This window comes from Peromyscus californicus, unplaced genomic scaffold, assembly GCF_007827085.1.
Source record: "Peromyscus californicus insignis strain IS unplaced genomic scaffold, ASM782708v3 Scaffold_10__1_contigs__length_136768540, whole genome shotgun sequence".
Taxonomy (NCBI): domain Eukaryota; kingdom Metazoa; phylum Chordata; class Mammalia; order Rodentia; family Cricetidae; genus Peromyscus; species Peromyscus californicus.
The window spans coordinates 30,598,972-30,625,945 of NW_026294391.1; the positions used below are offsets into that span (position 1 = coordinate 30,598,972).

Here is a 26,974-nt window from a genome sequence, read left to right on the forward strand (position 1 = left end):
TCTTGAACAGGAACATGTGTCTGTAATGCTATTAGCCAGAGTCAAGGGCCCAGCAGTGACCAAAGAGAAGAACTTTCATCTCTCTGGCTGGGAATTTCAGCAAGCCAAGACCACCTACCTGTCAATGGTGCATGACCCCTCCTCCCAAGACATCGAGAAAAGTGGAGGGAATAGATGGAGAGCATCAGGTATGTGCAGGGCCCTTGATGAACTCACAAACCACCAAGTTTGGGGTACAGGCAAGGTGGCAATGGCAGACACATCATGGAAGAACCCTGGGCTGATTCGTTTTGATGTGAAGAGAAACTCTGTCCCTATAAAGGGCCACATTACCCTCTCATATTTCCTTCAAAATGATATATCTGGAAGCCATCCAAACAAACCAGTAATCACCATATTCCAAAGAAAAAGCAAATTGTGTGGGTTATCGGAACTAGTGCCGTGACAGACAGCTTCATCGCTTACTGTTCAAGACATGCTAATGAAGAGTTGATCTCATACCTTTCTCCTCTGTTCTGTTTGGAAGTGTTTCTGGTCTTTCAGGAGGTATCTTTTTAATTTCGTGTTTTCTCTCTGTGGTACCTAGGAGGGAAAAGCTAATTGCAATAAGAAAATGTTTTCTCTATTTAGTTGACACATCTGCATTTAAATATTTATCAAGTATAGCAAAGGCAATAGATTTTTGTCCCTGAGATGGGTGCTAGTGGTATGCAGATATTAATTGTTCAGAAACATAGCAGAACTCATTTCTAGCTTATGTCATGAAATTGGCTTGCATAGCCACATGTGATGGTATGTACCTTTAAATCTTTTCTAAATATTTAAACCTTGTTTCCTTGCACATTAAAAGCCAACAGATATAATAGAGTAGGCATGCAGAATATGTAGAAATAATTTACTCATTAAAACACATAAATAAGGAGTCATAATAAGAACAGGTTTCACAAGGATCTAGACTCCATCTTGTAATAGACTAAAAATATGGCCTAGAATTGTTTGATAGATCTTGCATTAATAAGGTGAGGTCTATCTTCCCTTGTATACAATGGGACATCCTTGTGAATGCTTTGACCAGTAGTTGAAGTAATTCCATGCTATTTCCAAGGCTAAGCTATATGAGACCATTTAGCTTACACTTTATTTGTTGGACTATTGTGCATCTATGTACGGAGGTCAACTATCCTGGAGAAGCCAGGCATATACACTCTGGCCTGCAGCCCCAGCTAAGCTCAGTCTCTCAGGCACTCCTGACATAGGGAGCAACACATGTGAGTGAAGCAACCATCTTTCAGGTGGATATTCCAGCCTCAACTAGTTCAGCTTTCCCAGCCACTGTCCAAGGCCAGATGGAATAGAAACTAACCATTTTGGTCATGCTCTGTTCACATTCTTTGCCCACAGAATCTATGGCTCTATAGAGTGCTATTTTATACCACTGAATTTGGAGTTGTTTGTCATACAGTAATAGGATCTAGAACATAATTTTGAGGAATATGCAGATATATTATAAGTGGCTTTCCCTGAATCCTTTCTCTGTGTGTGAATTCTTCAAGTAGTACACGTTTCCCAATACACATTTCTTCTCTACTCTTGTGGTCTGCCACTGTTTCCTCACCTGACGTCCTCATCAGTGCTATTGGCTCCAGGTATGTAAGAGTGCTGGGAACTAGCTAAAGCACAAAACATTTGATAGTACTCTTCTGATGGACTTGGAGGAGTACCTGACACTCTGCCTGGCTGGTCCCATGGATGGGTGTTAGGTATTGAATTATGAGGCCTCAAGAGGTTAAAAAATAACATTCCACTGAACATATACTTCATGTGACTCCCTTTAATGACTCACTGTACATTAAACACTGTTTCTGATTCATTTCATTTACATATCTGGGTTCTTTTTGGTAAAAGAAAGTTGATGATGATGGAAATATGAACATCTATGCATTTCCTCATTACAAAGCAATTCTCAAGCTACTTCAGGATAAAAGAGCAACAAAATGAAATGCTGCTGTGCCTTACCTAGCAGAAATTCATCACAAATGTTGGTAAAATGATTTCAAAAGGAATTTGTCTACCATGCTACCACACGGCCTGATTTCTAATGACAATTCTGCTATCTCCAAGAACTTGGTCCTACTTACTCTATTGTAGGCTGTCCAAGCCCCAAACTGCTCAGTTCAATGCCCTGGGCTCCAACTGATTGCTAATGCCTCTAGGGAAAAGGGTCTTCAGAGAAAAGTGCACAACTAGTCTGTTTTGATCTTAGCACAAAGGAATATTTATATAGTCAGAACCACTAGGTGGCAAAATGAAACTGTTCAATGTTAGTGGGGATTGGGGTGGAATAGGAGATATAATTAACACCCAATTCCAGGGGTCAATATCTGCATTTCTCAATTAGACCCAAATAAATTGGAAAGAAATTTAATCTTAAATAGATTCTTTTCTCCAAATTGGTGGTACCCTCAAAAAAAAAAACTTTTTATAAAATTCACTTCTTAGTTGGAAGTCAGCCTGGATGGACTTCATAGTGAGTTTTAGGCCATCCAGGGCTAGAGTGAGAGGCTCTGTCTTTACAAAACAGAACATTTCTTAATAAATGTATGAAAAAAATCAAATCTGGAAATTTACACCTATCCATATATTATGTGCTATGGATCTATCATAATAGTAGATTTTTAAAAAATAATTTAAAAACAGCCTTAATTTTATTTAAGTTGTTTCTTGTTAAAATTAGTATGTATGTAAACACATATATTAGCATATATTCACTGCACAATATAATGGGCTTCATTGTGACACTTTCATACATGTATGCCATGTATTTTGATTATATTTATATCCTCTCTTGTCCCTTTCCCTCTTCAATTTGTTTGGAAAAAAAAATAAACCACTTAAATAGTCACTCACAAAGGAATTTCTCTCCACAATTAACTGTGACTGTTATAAAGAAGAGTTCCATTGGGAAGCATGAATCATCATCTTTATGTATGAGAAGCCACTGTGCAGTGAGTTATTGAATGTCTAATGACATCACTTCTTCCTATATGATTCAACCTTAATATCTAAACTACATAGAATGAGTGAACTGGAATTTTTTCAAGCCTAGAAAAGAACTGAGAGGAAAAGTATCTATGGCTAGAAAAACATCTTCTTGTTGGGGGAAGTGAAGTAAGTGCCAATTTTGGCTAACCACATAGGACAGACAGTGAAAAGCCAGCGACTGCACATATACAATGACGCAATTCCACGGGAAGCCATCTTCCCTAAGCTGACCCTCATTAAGGACAATAACCAGGTCTTTGCTCCTCAAAAACAGATTGCTGAAAACCAACAGACCCAGTTCATTTTTAAGTACTTTCTGGCCATTCTCCACGGGAACCCCCATTTCTGCACTGTAGCAGAGACATGTTGTAGTGATGTGGGTTCTTTTGTTTGTTTGCGTCTAGGAAAGACAGCAACTCATTTCAAACCTGCCTGCTAAGACCAAATCACAACCCCCAAACTAGCCATCTCTGGATCCAGGAATCTTGAACTCTTAACAAAGAAAATTGGAATTTGTGCAGAAGAAAGACGAACATTTTGTATGAGGGACTTGAAAGGTACATTACCTGCTCCTTGTTTGATGACAGGAGCAGATGGAGGTGGTGGTTTCTTGGGTCTCTGAAAAATCAATCAAAATTATGCATGAGACTATTGGCAAGCTGTAATATCGCAGACATTGTTTTCTATGTGCAGTGTGGACAATTTAGAGAACTACTCCAAAAAAATTGAGCAGTTCTCTCTCTGGGGATACCAGCTTTCTTTTGGCACCTCTAAATAAACACTGAAGTAAATTCAGTCGGCAAAACAAAACTCAGACCAACAAATGAAATGCCATTTCCCCCTTTCTAAATTTACAACCGCCTTCTGGAAAAACTCAGCTCAGCAAAAATGGCCCGACACCAGCAAGCACAATGGTGCCCCTACCCTGAAACCACATTCGCAATTAAGATTTAATCGGCTGAATAACCAAGCAGTTCAATAAGAGTCACCATGGAGACTCAAGATCAGATCTGACAGAATGTGTGTGGGACCATCAACTAAATGCAAATCCAGAGTATACTGAAGTTCTCCACTTTTGGCCTCTTTCTATGCTGAGGCTAGAAGGTCATTTATGGGATTCCCCCACAAAGTAGTTATGCCCTACAACATGGGATAAACTATCATGGATGTGGTGTTTTTTTTTAATCGGCCCACTATTTCTCTTACTATTACACATTGTTACTGTATAGGTGATGGAAGTAGCAGTGCAATCAATAGCATTCATCCCTGAACTGGTTTCAGAGTTTGTGGGCTTTTCCTTGCCACCCAAGTTTGACTGTAGGAGGGAGACAACCAAAGCTGAACTGGCCAAACATTTCAGTGGTCAGAGAACACAGCCAGCACCATCTTGTACAGTGATGCTAAGGGTAAGGGGAGAACCATCTAGTATGATAGCACTAAGGAAGGATGGGGATGGAGAAGGTTGGAGTGCATGCATCACATCACTGTTGATACTTCTTACCCTCTCAGGCACCATACATTTGTGGTTCTAAGAAAACTACACAGAGTATCTTCTGGTTTCCAAAAATGGACTAGTGTGACATTACCACAGGGGCCATGAAAGGCAGATGCCCAGCCTCTACTCTGATTTCTGTTTCCCTGACACAGCACTGGGGTATAGAAAGAATTTGTTTCAAATAAAATCCAGAGAATAGTAGACACACAAGAAACTTGCGGGGGGGGCATCATAGCATGCTGGCTCTGGATTCAGTAACTTTTCAGCCTGTTTCTTCATTAGCTGGTAATTCTAACAAATTACTCTGAATAAAGGCTATAGCATGGTAGGTAAGAGAAAGGTTCTGAAGTCTGAAGATCAGTACAATCCTCTATGATTAGCCAAGGACAAGGGCAAGCAACCTCACCTAGCTCTTCTTTCTCATTGGTAAATGGCCATTAATATTACCTTCCTCTTGGGAGGAGGTGGTTTTGCAAGAAGAGTTAGTAATCTTTGACTTGGGTAACTCATGTAGCAACTCTATGAGGAAGTGATATCAATATGCCCATGCTGCTGTTGAAATAATTGAGAGAAAGTCATTTTCCAAGGTCACCAAGCTATTAAATGGGGGTAGAGGGGACTTGGAGTAAAGCCCAGGGCTGTTTGACCCATAGCACACTCTTAACTACTGGGAAGGCCCAGTGCTGGAGAACAGGCACAAGGCAGACTATCAGGCAGGCATAATAGCGCACACATGGAATCCATCAAAGTGCCGGCAACTGTATGACGGTCAGCTGAGAGGAGGAAATGGTCCTCAGATTGCAGCTACAGTATGAGCTCAGCTATGCTGTGATGCAGCAAAGTGGGAAGACTGGAAAGAAGTATGGCTCAAGTGGTGATCTCTGACTAGCAGGATCATGTGTGTACAGGCCCATGTGTGTGCCCTGCTTGATGCTTCCCTGTCCTGTATGTGTAAGTACAGACAAATAACCTTTATTATGAAAAGGCAAGCTGCTCTGAGGGCCTGCTTCCTTCAGTGAGGGGGTGTGTTTGGGGCTCAGGGTCTCCCAATATTCTATTCCCTTTGTCAGCTTTTTCCAGCGCTTGATTCACTGTCCTTTTCCTTCCTTCTCTGTCTTGGTATAAACTAGACTGGGAACAGATGTGTGTTTATCTAATGAAGTCGTTGCTGAAACCTTGCCATTTAACCTTCCTTTACCTCAGGATCAGAGTTACTGCTTATTCATGAAACCGCCAACACCCTATGGCCTAATTCTTCCCAGCCAAGTCCCAACAACGCCTACTCTTGGATGTCTTTCTCACTCCTTGCTGGTTTGAAATACTCTTTTACTTTTTTAAAACACATTTTTATTTATGTTGTGTATACGGCAATGCGTGTGAGCTTGCACACATGTGTCACGGCATGTGTGTAAAGATCAGAGGACAGCTTTGTGGGAGTTGGTTCTCTTCTTCCTCTGTGTGGGTCCTGGGGATCCAACTCAGGTTGTCAGGCTTGCAGCAAGCACCTTTACTGGCTGAGCCATCTCTCTGTCCCTAGTTTAAAATATTCTATAAACAATCGCACATAAGCATCCCTAGTGGAAGCTGTTACCCCAGAGACCTTGCCTCAAACTACATGGCAGGGGGGAGACAATTATAAGCCATCATATTTTCTGATTACTGGGCAATGTAAAAAACAAAACAAAAACCTTAATGTTGTATAAGAGTTAGCATGTAGCAGATACATGAATTGTGATGTGGCAAAAATAAGTGGGTGGAAGGATGAAAGGAGAGGGGAGAGGATGAGAGAGAGGATGGGAAATACTGCAGTAACAGACTGTGTGAAAAGTGGTCCCAGCAAGTACGCCTGTGAGTGTGGCAATGGCAGGAGGCAGAAGTAGCATTTATGATGAGACTCCTGGCCACTGCAGAGGCAATTACAAGGACACACATTTAAAAGGAAGGGATAGTTTTGTGAGCTATGAGCTATCTGTCCTGTATGTAGCACACTGGATAGGCACTGGCCAGCAGAGGGAGTTTATACCCTGCCCCCATCTCCTTTTGGACTGACCACTTTCTCTGGTTTTGCTGTCTAACAGATTATAATTACATCATTCCCCCTTCCCTTTCCTTCCTACAAACACTCCCATATACCCTGCCTTGCTCTCTTTCAAGACCCATAGAGTTCTAGAACACCTCCCCAATACTGAAGTACTGCACATGGGCTTACTTTTCAATTGTAATACAGCAGAATGGTGATGAGAACTGAAAAGGCAGAGCAGCAAATATGATAATAATAAAAAAATAAGAAACATAGGTGTTGATGAAACTCAAAGAAATAGAGATGAGCAGACACAGAGCTGGTTTTCCTCAAAATGTTCAGTTGGGGCTGGATAAAGGAAATGGGACTGGGAACCCATTGGGTTCAGCAGTAGGTCCAGGCTTCCTCTGTGGAGTTTAACAGCTGCACAATACTAACTAGCTCCTGCAGGTGCATGGACAGTGACCTCCTTCAACTTAGGCAAGGATTTGAAGTCTTATATTTTTAGTCAGCCGTCCCCATTTATTCTTTTATCCCTCCCTCCATGATGAAAGTACAACACCCCAACTCTAGACTCGGGTGGCTTTAGGCTACTCCATTTCTAGGTTAGAACTGAAAATAATACAGAGGATGTTGGATATGTAAGTCTCTGCTGCAATGGAGAAGAAGCTCGGAGGGACTGTGGCAACCAGCTGGTAGCAAAGGGGGCCTAGAAGCCTTATCACTCACTGTCCAGACACTGAGAACTTATTTTTCAAAAAGCCAAAAAGAAAATGCCAGTAACAACAACAAAACCCCGTGAGCCAGGATTTCCTGATTTCTAGTAGAGTCTAAAGCAGAAGGCGAGACTCTCCTGTATTTAGGTCACACATATCCAAGCATGTGTATGTTTACCTCTGCCTGCAAATGGAGTTGCTGGCTCAAATGGAAACAACTTGCCACCCTTCAAAGGACAAAGCAGCTATATTTGATTATTACCATTACAGTACCAGGAAAGAAACAGATCTGAATGTCCCATAGTAAGGAACTGCAAGTCTTGCCTGTTCCAACCCAAGGAACTTGTCATCTGGCTCAATTGCTTTGACTGGCAGGAACTGTAATCTGTGGCTTTGCTTTATGAACCAGTTTGCAGCCCCTCAAACCCCTGAGATATGCTTTGTTAAGAATAATCTGAGGGTAGACCCTGATGATTGACTACATATAAGGAAATGGCTTAGCCTGTTTGAGGTTGCTGTAATAGAACACCCAAGTCTGAGTAATTAATAAAGAAAATAGGTTTATTTGGGTTCATTTTGGAAGTCAGAGGATGTGGTGTTAGCTTCTGATTGGCTTATAAGGAGGGTTTTGTACTACTTCGGCTCCCGGCAGAAAGTGGGATGGGTACAAGTACAGGTGGAAACAGCACATGCACAAGAGGAAGCAAAGTGTGGCGCCAGGATTGCAACCTACTTTTAAAAACGAAGTCAATCCCATGACAATTAACCAGGTCTCTCCAAGAATATATTAATCAATTTGTGAAGGCGGTAGCCCATGACCTCTCTCTTTTTTGTTTGGTTTTGGGTGGTGGGAATTGAACTTGGCACTTTACACATGCTAAGCTAGCACTCTACCACTGAGCTATATTCCCAGTCCCTCCCTCAGTACTCCTTAAATATCCTACCCCTCTCAACACTGTTACACAGGCTACCAAGCTCCAACATGAATTTGGACAGGGCGAAGTCCTATTTGGATCCTAATGAAGTGGCAGGACTTGGTTAGGGGAATAGGTAAGCAAATCTTAGCTTGATTTTTAGTAAATTTGGACCTTGGAAAACACCTCCATACATAAAGCTAAACTCAGAGACTGGAGCGGACACAAATGGACTTTTCCAGACCAGGACACCCATTGCAGTTCTAGAGGAACATGGGAGGTTCTACCCTGCCATCACTACCACCACATCTGGAGGACTCACTTTGAAAGCATGAAGCTGAGGCAAAGATCTGACTGATGATGCCTGTACCTGCTCCTCTGTACCTTCCAGAGTCCAAACAACTTCCTGCCTTGTCACCTGCACAGGAGATCCCAGGCAACCCTTACCTAACTTGCTCTTGGGAAGAGTCTCTTGTTGGTTTCCTACCTCCGTCTCTAGTCTCATGGTATGCATCTGTAGTCTCCCTTATGGCTGGATCAATCGAAATGGATGGTCTACTAGGTGGTCATCTAGGCTCTGGCATGGAGCTTCCTCCCAATAGGCTGTCTCAACTTCATTCCATCCAGCCCACTCTGCAAGTGACAGCTTAATTATATGGCCAGATCCCATGTCCAGTGCAAGGACCTGAGCATCCCTTTTTCTGGGAGGTGGAATGTGACAGAAGCCCAGCTGCATACATCCCTCCCTCTAGTCCTCCTTTTCTTTTATACTAGTACAGGAGGGATCAATCAATAGGAGGGGAAGGGCAGAAGACAAAGCAGGTACATTTGACACCATAAGACCAAAGGACAAAGAGAGCCTATTCGCCGGTTTTATACCGTGTATGCTATAGTCCTGATGGAGGAGCCTGGGGTGTCAGCTCAAAGACGTTCCAAGTGGGCAGTGGAAAATCAGCCCTACAGATAAGGATATGACAAATGAGATGTTCAACTGGGAGAGCACAGGCTGTAAGCACAGTACTGCCAGGGAAGGAAGAGGTGACACCATCTGGGTGGCCTGGGAAAAACCCATTGAGGCCATTATCAAGAGGCCAAACTTGGGTGACAGAAACAGCTTGACAAGCCCAATCCCTGTGTATGAGACCACCCAGAAAAACCAAATATACAAACTAGATATATTCTAAGTAGATTCTCTTCCCCAAACTGCTTATTTGGAGGCATATGTTTATTTCTTTTGTAATTTACTGGCCACATTTAGAACTTAGAAAAAATTATAGGAAATATCTGAGGGCTAATGGACATGCCTAAGAATGAAAAAAAAAATACTGGCTAAGAACAAATTTATAAACTGGGTTGTCTAAGAACTTGGAAAAGAGAAAGTAGTGAGAACTGATGCTGTAAAACTCATGTGTGGTGGATTAAGCATCACTAGAACTCCTTTTGGATAATAGTTGGTATCTGCAAAATTGCCTGATCTAGAACAAATTTATGAGAATGGATAGGCACAGCGTTCTAACTGAGGAGTGGGGAAATCAGGTGGTCATACCACAATGTGTCTGGAGAGTGGTAAAAATAGGAAGGATCTGGTCAGTGGTCAGCAGTTACTTTAAAAGAACTATTCATTCATTAACAGTCTCTCCCACCCCCATGTGTGAGTGCATACACACATACACACCTGTACACTTACACAGAGGTCAGAAGAGGGCATTGGGTGCCTGCTGCTACAACTCTCCACCTATTCCTGTGAGGTGGAGTCTCATGTCTCCTTGGATAGGTTAGAAGCCAGCAAAATCTGGAGACTCTCTTGACTCTGTCCCCCTCAGAGATGGAGTTAGGCATGTGAAGGATGCCTGACTTTATTTTTTTTTTTTTGAGACAGGGTCTCATGTATCCTAGACCGAGTTCAAATTCAATATAGAGCCACAGATGAACTTCTGGTCCTCCTGCCTCTTCCTCCTGAGTGCTGGGATTACAGGTGTGGTAGTTTGAATGTAATTGGCCCCATAAGCTATAGGGAGTGGCACTATTAGAAGGTGTGGCTTTGTTGGAGTAGGTGTGGCCTTGTTGAAGGAAGTGTGTCACTGTTGGGGTGGGCTTTGAGGCTTCCTATGCTCAAGATACCACCCAGTGAGACAATCCACTTCCTGTTGCCTTCTGATCAAGATGTAGCCAGCATCATGTCTGCCTACATGCCACCATGCTCCCTGCCCTGATGATAATGGAAGAAACCTCTGAACTATGAGACTCCACCTCAATTAAACACTTTGCTCAATTAAATGTTGCTGTGGTCATGGTGTCTCTTCACAGCAATAGAAGCCCTAACTAAGACAAGAGGTGTGCAGCACCACACCCAGACTATGCAGTATTAGGGGTCAAACCTAGGACTCGGCATTCTTGGCAAGCACTCTGCCAACTGAACTGTAATCCCAGGTCCTGGTCAGTGGTGAATATGGGGAAAAAAACAGAGCTGCTGAAGCCAACAGTACAATCCTCCTGCAATGATTGTCTGGGTTCAGCTGAACTCAGCATATGGCTCCCTTGGCAAACCTTCTCCGTCCGTGTGTGAGGAGGGCCTCAAGCCATACCTGCCAGGCTTTTTCCTAAGAGCTAACTCTTCTCATATGGGCTCTTTGCCTTCCCAGATAAATATGGATATTTTAGGTAACCTGGGTCCTAAGAAATTAGACCCACAGGGGTGGGGGCAAATGTCCAGGGCAGGCAGACCCTTCTCTTCAAAACTGGCTGACATCTCTCAGTTCCTGTGGCAATTAGGAAGCTGGCAGCCTGGTGCTTGTGTAAGTCTGGGAGTAGGAAAGGTGAGGCTGAATCACAGTGGCAGAGACAGACATCTTCAGGGCAGGTTTCTGAGTCCCTGTGACTGAGAGGCAAATGTTGCACTGTGGTGTATTCACTAAGAACCCCCAAGGGAGCCTTAGAGGTGTCCATTTGGGACACAACACCAACTCTAAAGAGCCCATTCAGCAGACATGCACGAGCATGGCCATGTAGCTTCTGGTGATCGGCCTGCTTCTCTTCCAAGGTCCACAGCCTGAGACATTCCTAAAACATTACCCTTCCAAAGCACTCTCTTTCCAAAGACTTATTCTAATCATTGTCTCTTTCTATTGACATAAAGTTGCTGTTCCTGCTAGTCTCAAAATTAGTCCTCGTTCCCTGTTACACTTCACTAACAATGACAGCATATGCACCTTGCTTCATTAGAGCTCTCAGAATATTTCATCTTTCCATTCTGATGCTCAATTGTACTGTCAAGGCTCAAAATAAACAGCGACTGAATCTAGGTTCTCTCATAAATAGCTTACATAATTGCTTTAAAATATGCACCACGAGATCAATGAGCACTCTCTCCTGGAATACCTTGAGGAAAAGCCACAGAGTGCTTGTCATACTGGAAAGAGAATCTGCTGAGCATTCTCAGGAAGAAAGTCCACCAGGAATTGCAAAAGGCCTGATGGTGACTCTCTTGAGTCCACATCCTGGCAGAAAGTATGCCAGTCTTACCAGCATGCCCAGGTGATGCCTGCTGAGTCAAGAAGCCTGCTGTGGGAGAAATGTCATTTGCTTCTGTCTATTCTGATCATTGCAGACTGTCCTCTTTTCTGGGTGAATGACTGCAACCCCAATCACTAGCAAGACAAGATGACATCTGCTGAAACTGGCAGAATGTTTCAGACACCATCACCCACACAGCGTTTTCATGTTAATGATTCTAATCATCTTTATACTGTCAACTCAGAAAATGGCAGCTCCTGGCTCCACTGCATTGTCACCAACTCACCAGTATTCTAGGTACAGCAATAAAGGTTGGCATAGCAATGGATGTGAAGCTGGCCTGCTGTTTTTTATAGGCCAGTGGAATAAAGGGGGATGCTCTACTTTGAAATTTCAAAAACTTCAATGTCACATTAGACAATCACTTTTCAGCTAGGCATGACTTTATCTGACAGGTATGACTACTGTTTCCCTAAAATTGAGTTTTCTACTTCATAAGGATAAAGTTTAAAAAAGAGATGATGTCTGTTTGTCTGGGTTTGCAGAGATGTCCATGGGGCTCCACAAATATGCATGTTCCAACAAGTAAGCCACACTATGTTTGCTCAGTACTAACAATTTCATTTTCCTGTGGAAGTACTTCCCTTAATGCCTTATGTAACAAAGAGCTTCTAGAACAGTACACTGTAGAGTCAGTCTTGCATGAATGAATTCATGGTCACAGCAAAAATAAGACCAGGAATTTAAAGGCAGAGGACCACAACAGAGGCAACTGTGGGTTTTGCCCATTCATCAGAAAAATGATCTAGTGTTAACCTTAAGCTTCAAAATCATGTTCCCGTCACCATAAAATGACAACTATATGAAGGAAGGCATATACTGATTAGCTAGATTTAGTCTTTACATGATGTAAATACACAGTAACCTCTTGGAATCTATAATTTATTGGTTACATGATCCCCTATGGACATCAAAATCCACTGATACTATGACCAAATGCCTTATATAATGGTATACTGCTTGCACATAACCTAAGTTCCTCCTTCTGTTTACCATAAAATCACCTTTAGATGACTTGTAAGTAGCTGTCACTGTATTGTTAGGGGACAACTTTTAAGTATTTCTATGTTCAGCACAGATAAATTTTTAAAAACTATTTTCAGTCCATGGTTTTTGCTCAGCCATAGATGTAGAATCTGTGGCTACTTCAGAACATAACATATTACATGGCAAATATCTGCAATTTGATCTTCCAGCTTTCTTTTTTTTAATTTATTTATTTTATGTGCATTGGTGTTTTGCCATGGGTGTCTGGTCCCCTGGAACTGGAACTATAGACAGTTTGTGAGCTGCCATGTGGATGCTGGGAATTGAACCTAGGTCCTCTGGAAGAGCAGTCAGTGTTCTTAACCACTGGGCCATCTCTCCAGTCCTGCCAGCTTTCTTTTTAAAAGCAAATTATACTGCCTCAGTCAGAACCAATAAGACAACAATACCTAGCAGAATGGCCAAAAGAGGAGAATGGCAACAAAGGCGTTTCCAGACTCACAAAGACCAGTGAAGAAGTATGCCACAAGCCATGTGGATGGGCCCGGTCTCCACTCACTCAGGCCCAGCCACATGGAGGATCCTTCTGAAAGCCCTGAATTCCAGGCTTACTGCTCAACTCTCAGTCAACGAGGACAGAAACTGTACGCTTCATTTCTATTTATCTACCATGATGACCAGCCCAGGGAAAACTTTCCAAAAATACTAAGAGAATGACTGAAAACTCAAACATAATTGTCAGGCAACAGATTCAGGAAAAATATGAGAAATAACATGAAGGTTGTGTGATTCTTTGCTTGGTTATCTCTATAAACGTATTTTACATATAACTGGGTATCTTTTTAATGGCTATTCATCAAAATTCTTAGCCTCATTTGTATTCCCAGGAAAATTAACCAAGATATCAAGATAACTGGGTTGATTTGGTCAGCTGAAACAAAAAGAACCAGAGTTAGTAGTTTAGCATTACTTCATACTTGTGGCTAGTTTTTTCCCCACCCTTGTAGATAGTAATCACAACAGCCAGAATGGTTAATATACAGAACAATTTACCCACTACTAGACACACAATCTCCCAAGATTATGCCCTTAGATCATCAAATGAGTTTGCAGTCCAAGACCATACTTTCAATACACTTTAATAGCTTGCATTCTTGGAATGCTTGTGTTGGGGATGTGTTATGTTCTATACCTGTTATTCTTTCTTGGTTTTAGAACCAGAGCTCTGAAAAATATAAATTCTGCTTCCTCAGGTTTTTTGGAACCTTGATGCTCAAAGTGTGATCAGTGGACCAGCAGTGTCAACATCACCTGGGAGTTTATTAGAGATGCTAGACACAGACTAGCTTTTAAAACAAATACACATATTTATCTAAACCCTTACGTACCATTAAATAGTGGTTTGACAACCTACCAGCACTGTAGCTATCCTTCCTATATATCAACTCTGGTGATGTAACCAAGTCACTGTGATGGTTAATATTGTCAACTTGACAAGATCTAGAATAACTTAGGAGACAAAACTCTAGCCAAGTCTATTAGGGAGTTTCCCTCTGGTTCCTGACTTGGTATAATTTGACCAGCTGCCTCAATCTTCTATTGCCATGATTTCTCCACTATGATGGACTGTAATCTCCAACTGGGGGCCAAAATAAACCCTTTCTTTCATAAGTTGCATTTGTCAAATACTTTGTTACAACAACTAGAAAAGTAAATAATACAGTCAGGTTTAGCCTGGTCTAAGAGCAGAACCCTCCCTGGGCTCAAAGAGGCCCGAGGTCAGAAAAGGTTGGCAGAAGTCAGGCAAATGCCTCAGTAAAGGACTGCGAGGCACAGAACAGGATGGATAAATGAGATCAAACAGCTAAACCCTTATACTGTAAAGAACTTCCAGTTTTCACCATTTTTGTTACATCTTTAGCAGAGAAACAATACAAAAGGAGTGAGGCAAACAGAATGGGTCATCTAAACAGCATCATCATCAAACCAGTTCCTACAAAGAAAGTGACAGCCCGGAGGAGACATGTATAAATATGCATTTAAGTATATGTATACAGATATGCAACTATAGCATACAATTAGCCATCTGTGCCCTCCATTCTTAGTCTCCAAATGTGATTTTCAGCAACTTTCAATACTGGCTACTTGAGCACCCCAAGGACTATGCTATGCAAAACATGAGGTGTCCACTTATCATATGCAGTACCCAGGGTTCTCACAGTTTTCCTGGGAATTCCAATGTGTCAGGTACTGCATTAAGTACTTTATATACATTAAACCTTGGATAACTTTTACAAGCTGGTAAATGGACTGAATAATGGGCTTGTCTTATGGCAGCCAGGGGCTCAGAACTCAAGTCCATTAAACATTCACGTGTCAGTGCTCTTTTGTTTGATATCCAAAGATCTCCACCTCCCAAGTCCCATCATGGAAGCCACAATTCTGACAGAATGGGAGACACCAAAATCAAAGCCAGGGAGACTTACATTCCCTTCCTTGTCGAAGTCCGGTGGAAGTAACTTCACAAAGTTATCAGGGAACACTCCTCGTCTGCCATTGAGCTCTCCTTCCCACCAGCCTACATCGATGCAGTCCTAGAAACAGCAGAATGGAAAGTAAGAAAGGGAGGCAGAAAGGTGTGGTACCCTGATAAGAGGGAATAGAAGCTCTTTCCCTTTTATTCCCTTTGTGGTGCTGGGGATGGAACACAGGGACCTATATGTACTAGGCAAATGCTCTACCTTTCAGCTACATGCCCAACCCAAGGAATCCATTCCTTCAGGGGGCTATAAACGTGACAATTTACTAATTTAGCATGGAGTTCAAAGTCAGAAGGGATATTAAATGCTACCCACTAGGATTCAAAACCCAGTTGGGATTTCAGTTGGCTGGTGTGGTTGTTTGAAAGAAAATGGCCCCCAAAGGGAGTGGTACTAATTAGGAGGTGTGGCCTTGTTGGAGTAGGTGTGTGGTCTTGTTGGAGGAAGTGTGGTCACTATGGGGCAGGTTTTGAGGTCTCATATATACTCAAGCCATACTCAGAGTCTCAGACCACTTCCTGTTGCCTGTGTGTCAAGATGTAAGAACTCTCAGCTACTTCTCCAGTACCATGTCTGCCTGCATATCACCATGCTCCCCGCCATGATAATAATGAACTAAATCTCTGAAACAGTAAGCCAGTCCTAATTAAATGTTCTCCTTTGTAATAGTTGTGGTGGTCATGGTGTCTGTTCACAGTAATAGAAACTATAACTAAGACACCCAGAATCTAGTTCTTTTTGTTCGTTTTAGCTTCATTTTGTTTAGGTTTTTTTTTGTTTGTTTGTTTTTTGTTTTTTGTTTTTGAGACTGTATCTCCTGTATCAGACTGGCCTTGAACTATTGATCCTCCTGCCTCCAACTCATGAGTGATAGAATTTCAGGTGTGTGTAAGTCACCATGTCCAGCTTAAAGTTGCCTTTTTATTTCCTTAAGGATGAGAGGATATGAATTTTTCATTTTAATTTACTGAAACAACAGTATTTTGTTATTTGCAAAGGTGTCTTAGAAAATATCACATGCACAAATATCCTTCTTGATAGAGTGCCACAATGTTTGTCAAAGTTAAAAAGGGCTTTGTGACAGTCAGCTCAAGAAAAAGAAAAAAAATAACATTTTACTTGAGCTCATTAACATATAGGTCTCCTTCATCTTCTTTTGATATCAACAGGACACAGTTGTTTCCATGACCTAGTCACCATAACCTATTCATTCATTTCGATCTCTTTGATTAATTTCTATTCTACACACCCATCGAATGCTTCTTGAAAAGCTGTTTTATGCTGTACATTGAGCCAGTGGCTGTGTAGAGAGCATTGAGCAAGACTTGCAAGCGCTTCACCTTTTCCAGACTTCTACTCTGAGATCCTCAGGCACTCAACCTCAGGCCTCAGAACCACCCTCAGCTTCTCCTCTTTTCAGATCATTGGAATTAAACTCCTCTAGGTCCTCTGAGTCCAGTACCACTTCTATGATCTAAACCAAGACTCGATCTATGGAAAAGCTCCTCTATTCCTTTCCAGTACATGTACAGTATACACACCATTGTCAAGAAAGTGTGATACCATTGAGTTAAAATAAAACTGCAAATGTCTAGCTGAAACCCAAACGAGTGAAGGTTTTCCAGAACGTTCTGGCAACACAGACATTTAAAATTATAATCAAAGTAAGATGATGGTCAAGAAAGGCGATCATGCTCTGGGAGCTGTGGAGAGACCCCATCATCCTCTACAACAGGGACAGCGACGAAGACAGGAGGGTTCAAGCACCAGATGTCGATCCAGAGGGCCATGGATTTGTGGTTTGCTTGTGCCTTGCTAGATTAGACATTCCAGCAAGGTGAGCTACACATCGTATTTTTTCACCTTTATGTCCCTTCAGCCCTTTGCACAATCCCCTACATGATAGATATGCATCCTGATGAAGACTTTTAAGATCTGTAATCTCTTGCAGTCCAATATTTACATTATGTAGGCAATGTGGTCTAACCACACTGCAGGGGAAATCATCATCTTCCCCTCCCTCTGTGGTACTGGTGACAAGGGAAAACTTGCCCTTTAGAAGAAAATGTAGATTTTTGAGATCAGTCTTTAGTTACAAACTGAAAAGTCTAGACCTAACCAACACACACATACACACAAAAACACATATACCAGAAGCACCAAGTTCAGATTAACCCAGGGAAAAACAAGGGTTCAAACTACTTCCAACAAGAGAGAATGTTGAACTTCTGGAAAATTACAATAATCCCAGGTAAACAGTATGGTTCTGCCCCTTGTTACATCACCTTCTAACAATCTAGCATCGACCCCAAAGAAGGGATGGTAGTGGCATAACTTGATGGCTTTTGAGGTTGTTATAAATGTCATCAATGGCATTAGAAAAACTTACAAAAGATGCAAGGGGGTGGAATTTCTTTACCATGAATCAATCCTTAGAAATTAAGTCTTTCAATCTACAAGAGTCTGTGTCCAACAATATTCCTGGAACACACCCCCCCATCCTCTCCTTGTGCATGTATCCTCATGTATCCTTTTTAGCTTCAAAACTCTGACACAAAATGTACCTTTAGGCAGGCAAGTATGATGAATACCTTCTTTTCTCTAACACTCACCCATGTTAATTCACACTTCACCATATTCAACAAATATCTATCTGTAAGTGCAAAAGTACCTTGAAGTTCTGTAAGTACTAAACATTAAACACGCAGTCTCATGGTACCTACTCCTTAGGACAATGATTCTCAACCTTCTTAATGTTGCAACCCTTCAATACAGTTCCTCATGTTGTGGTGACCCCCAACCATAAAATTATTTTCATTCATACATCATAACTGTAATTTTGCTGCTGCTATGAATTATAATGTAAATATATGTGTTTTCCAATGGTCTTAGGAAACCCCTGTGAAAGGGTCATTTAACCCCCAAAGGGTCGTAACCTACAGGTTGAGAACTGATGTCCTAGGAGCTTAGAGATGGATGTAGAAAACACACAGGCAATATTAATGGTGTCCTTTTAGATAATAGTTCTTAACCATGTGGTCTGTTATGAAAAGAAGAAGGAATCACTATCAGCTTTTCAAATCATCTAAAATCTTCATATGTGAGAAGGGTTTGCTTATGTGAGGATTGGGCTTTCCTTCTCATTCATTTTGACTCATCTTGACACCAAATTATATCCATCAAAGACATGCAAATATTATTTAGTGCTACACTTCTTTTAAACTTTCTAAATGGTGCAAAACTATTTTTCACCTTCACTTTAATCAAACAGTAGCCCAACAACCATTTTATTTCTTGTAAGAATGATTTCAATGTGCCAAGAGCCTATTCAGCATCACTTGAGTACTCAAGCATCTCTCCATGGAGAAAATAGTGCATAACGACCAGATGTTTATCATGTCTTCTATCAGCAATAACTGGCTTCAATGGGTTACCTAAACTCTGCTCCTTAAGGAAAACACCAGCATATAATTATCATGTAATACAAAGCAAGAGCCGGAAAGTGCAAAGGACAGACACAGTATGTCTATTGTTCTGATGAGTACAAGAGTAAATATAAGCTCCATGGAGGAGACAAGCAGAGACACAAAAGAGAACTGCCAGGGTGGCTGAGAACTAGGAAGTGCCAAGGAGGGAGGCTACTACATAACAGAGACTAGGCCCAGCGTCAGATTTGCAGAGTGAGTTAGAGATTTACAGACAACCAAAGCATTTTCCTCTAGCAAGGATGCTAATTTATGAGAAACAGGAGAAAACCGACGTCAAAGTGATAAGTGAAAATAAGTCCTTTCCAATAAAGCAGACAAAAGAACTAAGTTTTCACTGGGCGGTGGTGGTGCACACACCTTTAATCTCAACACTCAGAAGGCAGAGGCAGGGGATCTCTGTGAGTTCAAGGACTGCGCTTCCAGAAGTATTAAATAGCAGAGAATTCTGTTTATTCGAGGACCTAAAATGCATAGGGCAGAAGAGTGATTCAGGAATAAGCAAAAACATCGTGTTCCCATGGAACTCTCAAGCTCAGAGCCTCATGGGAGAAGCTGATACAGTGAACCCAAACATCAAGGAAGCACTGTCCTGGAGGTTTTGGCTGGATTTAAAAATAAGTAGGGCCAGCTGGGAAGCCTGGAAAAAGAAAAGGGTGAGAAGTGAGGCCATGAGAAGGTTAATGGCTGGATCACTGTGTGTGAAGAAAGTGGGGGCAACAGCAGGAAACTGTGATCACAGCAGAGAACATCTAAGAACTGGAGCTGAGTGCACAGGCCAGTCAGCATCCCCTGCAGCATCCCCTGCAGCTCCCTGAGGTCTAAGGCAAAGTGATACCTAGTAGTGACAGGGATAGAATGGAGGGATGATGGGTAGTCAATGACTTATAAGTCCAGAATGTCATCAGGGTCAAAGTGGATATGTCCTTAATGAAAGAATCTAGTGAAGTTAGGACTATAAGGTAGTAGCTGACCATTGAGGAAAGAGGCAATGTGGCCAAAATACTGTAATTTGTTTCCAAACCTGAGGCACATTTACACAATGGAGTACTGTGTGGTAAAATAAATAAACAAACAAATAAACAAACAAACAAATAAATAAATAAATAAATAAAATCATGAAATTTGCAGGGAAATGGATGGAACTAAAAAAAATCATCCTGACTGAGGTAACCCAGACCCAGAAAGACAAACCTGGTATGTACTCACTCATAAGTGGTTATTAGTTGTTAAGTAAAGGATAATCATGATACAACCCACAGAGCCAGAAAGACTAGGTAACAAAGGAGGGTTTAAGGAAGGACACTTATATCTCCCTGGGAAGGGGATATAGAAGAGATTTTGCAGGTGGACTAGGGGTGGGTAGGGATGGGAACAGGAGAGATCAGGTGGGAGGGATATGGAAGGAGAGAGTACTGGGAGAGAAACTGGAGTTTGGGGGAGCATCTTGGGGGTGGATGTTGAAACGTAGTTCAGTAAAAACTCTCTGCAATCTACAAGGGTAACCCTAATGGAGACTCCTAGTAATAGTGATAAAGAGACTGAACTGGCCATTTTCTGTAACCAGACAAGTGGTGGAACTGGGACATCAACCCAGCCACAAAACCTACGACCTACAATCTGTCCTGCCTACAAGATGTGCTGGGGTAATGGTGGCACAGAACTTGTGGGAGTGGCCAACCAATGACTGGTTCAACTTGAGGCCCATACCATGAGAGGGAGCCCATGACACTGCCTGGATGGCCAGGAACCAGAGGCAGGGCAGCTCAGAGATGTAGGACAGAACCTAACATGACTGGCAAAAAAAGAAAAAAAGTCAATGAAATGATTCCTAATGATGTTCTGCTGTACTCACAGACTGGAGCCTAGTCCAACCATTATCAGAGAGGTTTCCTCCAGCAAATGCTGGGAGCAGATGCAGAGACCCACAGCCAAACAAACATTAGGCAGAGCTCAGGGAATCCTGAGGAAGAGGGGAGCGGAAGGATTGCAGGAGCTAGATGGTTTGAGGCCACCACGAGAACACAGCCACATAATCAAGCAATCAGGACTCATAGGGGCTCACAGAGACTAAAGTGACAATCACGGAGCCTGTATGGGTCTGAGCTAGGTCCTCTGCGTGTTCTGGCTGTGTAGCTTGGTGTTCTATGGGACTCTTAACAGTGGGAGTGGGGTGTCTCTGACTCTTGCCTGCTCTTGGGACCTTTTTCCTCCTACTGGGTCACCTCGTCCAACCTTAATATGAGGGCATATACCTAGTCTTACTGGAACTTATTATTCTGTGTTCAGTTGATATCCCTGGGAGGCCTGCCCTTTTCTGAAGGGAAAGAAGGAAGAGTGGATCTGGGGGAGGGGAGGTGTGTATGTGGGAACTGGGAGGAGTGGAGGAAGGGGAAACTATGGACAGGATATAATGTATGAGAAGAATAAATTTTAAGAAATAACGAAAACAGGCATAGACCAAGATGACAGTCACTCTAGTGGATTTTCGGAGTCTAATAAGGAGAGAAAGGGTAGCACAGGCATGTGAGGGGATGGCCTATGAATGAAACAGATGGTGGAAGTGAAATAAAGGACAGCATCTATAAAGTGTGGCCTCCATGCATCCCAGTATAGCTATGAATGCAGGCCAATGCATTTGTATATGATGGTGTCGTGTCATCATGTCAAAAGGTTGGACACACAGGATAGACGAAAGCTTCTGGAAAAATGATGTTTAATAATAAGCTCTACTGGCATCAAAGAAGGGGCAAGGAGAGCTGAAGCTTTATGAAGAGAATGAAAAGAAATTATATTTCTGACAAAGAATGTTCACTCTTCCATGATCAAGCCCTCAACAAAATGGCAAAAATGGTTTGTCTATGTCCCACAGCCAGGCAGATTACCAGAGTAAAATAGGATATGCTTCTTCATGAAAATGTAAATGCTGACTTGTCTTATAAGAATGACAGAAGTGAGTCTTGGGGTTGTTACAGCCCAGCACTACTATGCTTTGCGTTAGTCACATATCACAAATAAGGGAGAGTGTGCTGGCACCCAAGTTTGCCATTACAGATTTTATCTGATTTGTTTTTAAAATAAATTTGAATTCAAATAGAATTCTACCACTTTCCCCCTTTGCTTTCCCCTCACTCAGGTGTTTTTAATGGAAAGAGAGAGAGGAAAAAGAGAGCACATGAGCTGCGTGGTACAGTGAGATGGCTCCAGCTCCACCGGCTGTTACAGGAGAAGATCTTTGGAAAAAGCACTGCACTGATGGTTATTATAATCATTGCCGGCGTTGTATGGACTGGCCCGAATATCTAAGGGATAATATGGTCATAACACTTCTTGAGACAAGGTCTCACATGGTCCAGGTTAGCCTCAAACTCATTACGTAGCTGAAGATGACCTCTTGATCTTCCTACTTCTGCCTCTCAAGTGCTGAGATTATGGGTTTGCACAAAGCTATAGATTCAATCCCCAGTACCCCAGGAATCAGGTGCGTGGAAGGTAAGTGCTCTACCACCTGAGCTGCAGTCTCAGCCCAAGGACACTTCGTAATTAAACTCCCCTGCAATTATCTGTGAAGCCCTGGCCCTCACATCATTTCTGAGCACTGATAGACCACTTTTACTACCTTCTTCCCAGGATGAGCTAATTCTAGACGCTGGCAAGAGCTTATTCTTGGAAAGGGGCCAAAGGGAGGCAGGCCAAGGCCCTAGGGTGTGTCTGTAGGAGGAGGCTGTCCCCAGACTTCACTTCCATGCCTCAGTTTGCTCCGCCCTGCCAGCACAGCCCCAGGGAACCTGGATGAAGTACTTTAGTGCTCCACATTACTACTGTGCCAGGGACCAGCTGAGAGTAACAGAGACAACCTGTTGCCATAGTGAGGTCCATCTGACAGGAAGCAACAGTGAGACTTGATATATCTACCTTGGGCTAGTCACTTCAAACCTTGAAAAAAGACAAATTTGCAGCCAGGCTCGTAAATTGATTAAGTGAATATACCATGATCTCATCTTGAGCTCTTTTGTCTACAGTACAAAGGGATCTATTAGACAGTTGGCTCTCAAATCTGGCGGCACATTAGAATTATTTGAGAATTTAAATGCCCAAGGCCTAGGCCAAACCCATCGTCAATTAAATCATAACTTGGAATAGGAAAATATAAGAAATTTGTATTTTTAAAAAGCTCCTGGGGAATTCCGAAGGCAAGTTGAGAAGGATCCTTCTTGTTTGGGGATTAAAATATGTCACTACAGATTTTAAAATGATGGGGCAAGTCTGAGATCCAGCACTTCTAAGCATTTCTCAGGTCACTGGACTGCTGCAGCTGCTCTGTGATTTTTTTTTTTAGAGGCAGGGTTTCTCTGTGTAGCTTTGGAGCCTGTCCTGGAACTCGCTCTGTAGAGCAGGCTGGCCTCGAACTCACAGAGATCCGCCTGCCTCTGCCTCCCAAGTGCTGGGATTAAAGGCGTGTGCCACCACCACCCAGCCTCTGTGACATACTTTGAGTTCTGAAAACGGGCAAACTTTTTTTTTTTTTTAAAGCAAGGGTCTGTCTTTACACTGCAGCCACCAAAAACCCAATAGAGTGCGTAACATATACTGATTCTGGCTAAATGGATAAACAGGTGGATGGTTTAAACTTCTTTAGACTGTTTTTTCTACCCTCTGAAGTGTCATTTTGTTAAAAATTTAAGTTCTTGGGCTGGAGAGATGGCTCAGCAGTTAAGAGCACTGGCTGCTCTTCCAGAGGTCCTGAGTTCAATTCCCAGCAACCACATGGTGGCTCACAACCATCTATAATGAGATCTGGTGCCCTCTTCTGGCCTGCAAGCATGCATGTAGGCAGAACACTGTATCCATAATAAATAAATAAATCTTTAAAGACAAACAGAACAAGCCAATTGGTTTAAAAAAAAAATTTAAGTTCTTAATTTTTTGAGAATTTCATACATGAGAACTGTTTTTATACCATTTTGACCCCTGTCTCTCCCTCCAACTCCTCTTGTGCCCCCACTCCCTCTCAAATTAACGACCTGTTCTTTTGAAATTATTTTTGCTGCATATATATATGCATACACACACACACACACACACACACACACACACACATATATATATATATATATATATATATATATATATATATATATATATATATATACACCTACACAGCTTGTTGGTACGTGCACAATACATCCCTACATCTAAGGCTCAGAGAACATTGCAGAAGAGTGATCAGAAAGACTGTAAGAGCCAGAGGCCATGCCTGCTGTGAGCTAGAGAATTTTAAATATAACAAGGGAAGTTGCACCCATAAAATTTCAACAATATGAGTGCCTAAACAACACTTGCACAATCACAACACCAATTAAAGTGCCTATGTTGATGGGAGAAATTTCACAAGGCCCATCCCTTGATGAAGAGCCGCAGGCTAGCAATGGCTCCTGAGAGCAGGGGCATCAGTTTTCTCCAGGAATGAGTCCCCTGGTAGGTTATTAAATCCCATGTGGTCAGCCTTAAACCCATGCACACTTCCGTTTTCACACAGCAAAAGTGAGATCAAGTTAAACAGGAAAGGTAGTTCCATAAGCTAAGCTCCACCTATCCAGCCAGGCTTTATTTATTTATTTATTGATCTGCACTTAATTTTAAATTATCTATAGTTACAGGGCGAGGAAGCACCCACAATAGATAGTATCACATTTTCTCAGAAATTATAAGTGCCTGGCTGGAGTTCAAAGGGAAACATGCAGCTTAGGAAATCATATATCAACCCTCAAAATGCAAAGGTAAGAATGGATTCACCACCTCACCCAAATCAAAGAGAAGACCTATTCTATTCAAGCCTTCTAGTGGCCAGCTAACTCCCTAGCACTGATTTTCCAGAATTTACCCAGCAAGGCTGCTTTAGTGAGCACCTCAGGTGGCTGAGGTATGATGTGAGGAGAAACTGAGCGCTGACCAATTTCAGAACAGCTGTTTAGTGGGCCTCAGAATGCCCTGAGGAGAGCCTCACAGCTCAGCATTCATTCACAATAAAGAACTGTGGTCTGATATTTACTCATGAGTATTTTCTGCATGGTGCTTGGGAGAGGGCTGCAGAAAAGCTCTGTGGAAGTTGAAGCCCAGAGCAACTCGGCTCCGCTTCCACCTGTTAACACCTCCCCAAGAGATACAATTATCCTATACAGCTGAGACTGTTGCTCAGCATTCCCTGAGCCCAGAACTCAGTTACTAAAGCAGGCTCATCCACAGCATGGTTCATGAGGCGGCAAGGAGAAAAGAAAACTATACGTTGTCCCCATGTCAGAAGAAATGCTTGCAGACCAGAGTTAATTGGGAAGGGGGACCCAGAGACACAAGAAACAGTCCTACCCACAAAAATGGCACAAGTCCACTCAAGAAAATGCCATATTCAAACAGCAACATGCACCAAGGTTAAAGAAGCCATTTACTCCTCTGTGGTTCTAGGAAGCCCATCCACTTCTATAAAGTCCTGGCCTTCTTATTAGGCAACAATTTATATACTTTTCTATATTAATGACTGAATTTTTTTCATTTTACATCTTGTATAACTAAATGAATAGCAAATCAAAATCAGGATGCACATTAGCACATGCTGATGTCTCAAAACTGTACTTGGAAATGCTGCCACATCTTTTACAAGCTACCCAAACCAAAGCTGCTTCTTCACACGGTGAGTTATTTATGATCACGGGCTCTCCAAAGACCCTGAATTTTGTTATCTCCCTGGAGAGAGTACTGAGTTTTGTTATGGTGGGACAGTTACTTACTGATCAGCCAAAGCCTGGATTGGGGATTTTGTTAGAATAGGCATAGGGTAGCACTATTCCTATGTCTGGATTTTCTTGGTTCTCAAATGGATAGCAGAGGTGTTCAGTGGCCCTCATTTTTCTACCATGAGTGACCAGAACTGTGCTATCTCCCAGTACTGGTGAGCCCTGGGATGTCTATTCTGCTCACAGCCCTCCAAGTCCTCACTTCCTGTGCAGTTGAATGAGACCTTATACCTAGTATAATATTCGGCCAAGATCCAAAAGGAGCCTTCCACAGATTTCCGGAACTCATTTTATGTCTCACCTCTCTAGAGTTCTGCACTTGGTAAATTTGAGTCTTCTCCACAGCCTGCATTTCATTTGCTGTTTCTGCTGTCCCATGAGACTGCTCTTCTTTGTCTGGGCACTGCCCCATGCTGTAATTTAGAAAACACTCCAGGCAAAAAGTCACTTTAACGCTATCCCTTCCCTTCTCGCCAACATCATGTCCTTGTATTATATACTGCCCAATGCCTCTACACAGCTGCTCTCTAGATTTTGTTACACTTCCGAGTTCCCTACAGCAAGGGGGTAGGGCCTATTTAACACTTTACTCTGTTACTGATACCACCAGAGGTTATATCCTCTTAAAAAGACTGGCTCTTTAATTGGAGTGAATTAGCTGTATTCTAGGTATAAGAGAGCCCTAAGCGTTATCCTTCAAAATCAGAGCTGTTTCAAGGTCGGATTCCCATAAGGAGTCCTTGGGGAGGATTATCTGAAATGAAGATACATACCGTCTAACTCTCCTAGACTTTCCTGTTTTCTAACAAAGAAGGTGAAGCATTCTCTAAGCTAAAACAGAGCCTCAATTACACCTCTTTATACAGGAAAATAAACACACACCCAACATTTTCCTGATCACGCACACATATATAATGATACTGTTTTTATAACACAGTGCTAGAGGCCAAAGGTTGTTGGAAGCCATCATCTGAGGCTGGAGAGAGGGAAGTTCCAACTACCTAAGGCCCTTGAATATGCCCTGGCAGGCCGAGCTGATCACTTTCCTCACAGCACCTGATTAGGAAATGCTAAAGAAGTCAACCTTTGGGTCCAGGAGTCCTAAGGAAGAAGCAGCCCAACTCGAATCTTAGTCCCCATAGAGTAGTGGTCCTCACCCTTCTTAATGCTGCAACCCTTTAATACAATACAGTTCCTCATGTTGTGATGACCCCCAACCATAAAATTATTTTTGTTGTTACTTCATAACTGTAATTTTGCTACTGTTATGAATCATAATGTAAATAAATACCTGTGTTTTCCAATGGTCTTAGGTGACCCCTGTGAAACGGTCATCTGGCTCCAAAAGTGGTTATGACCCACAGGTTGAGAACCACTGCCACAGAATGAACAGAGCTCCCACAGGCATGGA

The 26,974-nt window shown here is 42.2% G+C and overlaps 1 protein-coding gene across 10 annotated transcripts in view; it reads right to left on the reverse strand.

The window, feature by feature from the left end:
* Positions 1-26,974, reverse strand: part of Sh3kbp1 (SH3 domain containing kinase binding protein 1) — a 343,879-nt gene that overhangs the window by 53,361 nt on the left and 263,544 nt on the right. For all 10 annotated transcript variants that reach the window (XM_052726292.1, XM_052726149.1, XM_052726364.1 and 7 more), the window contains 3 exons: positions 15,234-15,341; positions 3,609-3,660; positions 502-582 (listed from right to left, as the gene is read on the reverse strand). In XM_052726292.1, the coding sequence (XP_052582252.1) occupies positions 502-582; positions 3,609-3,660; positions 15,234-15,341 (241 nt within the window). The remainder of the gene's footprint in view (positions 1-501; positions 583-3,608; positions 3,661-15,233; positions 15,342-26,974) is intronic.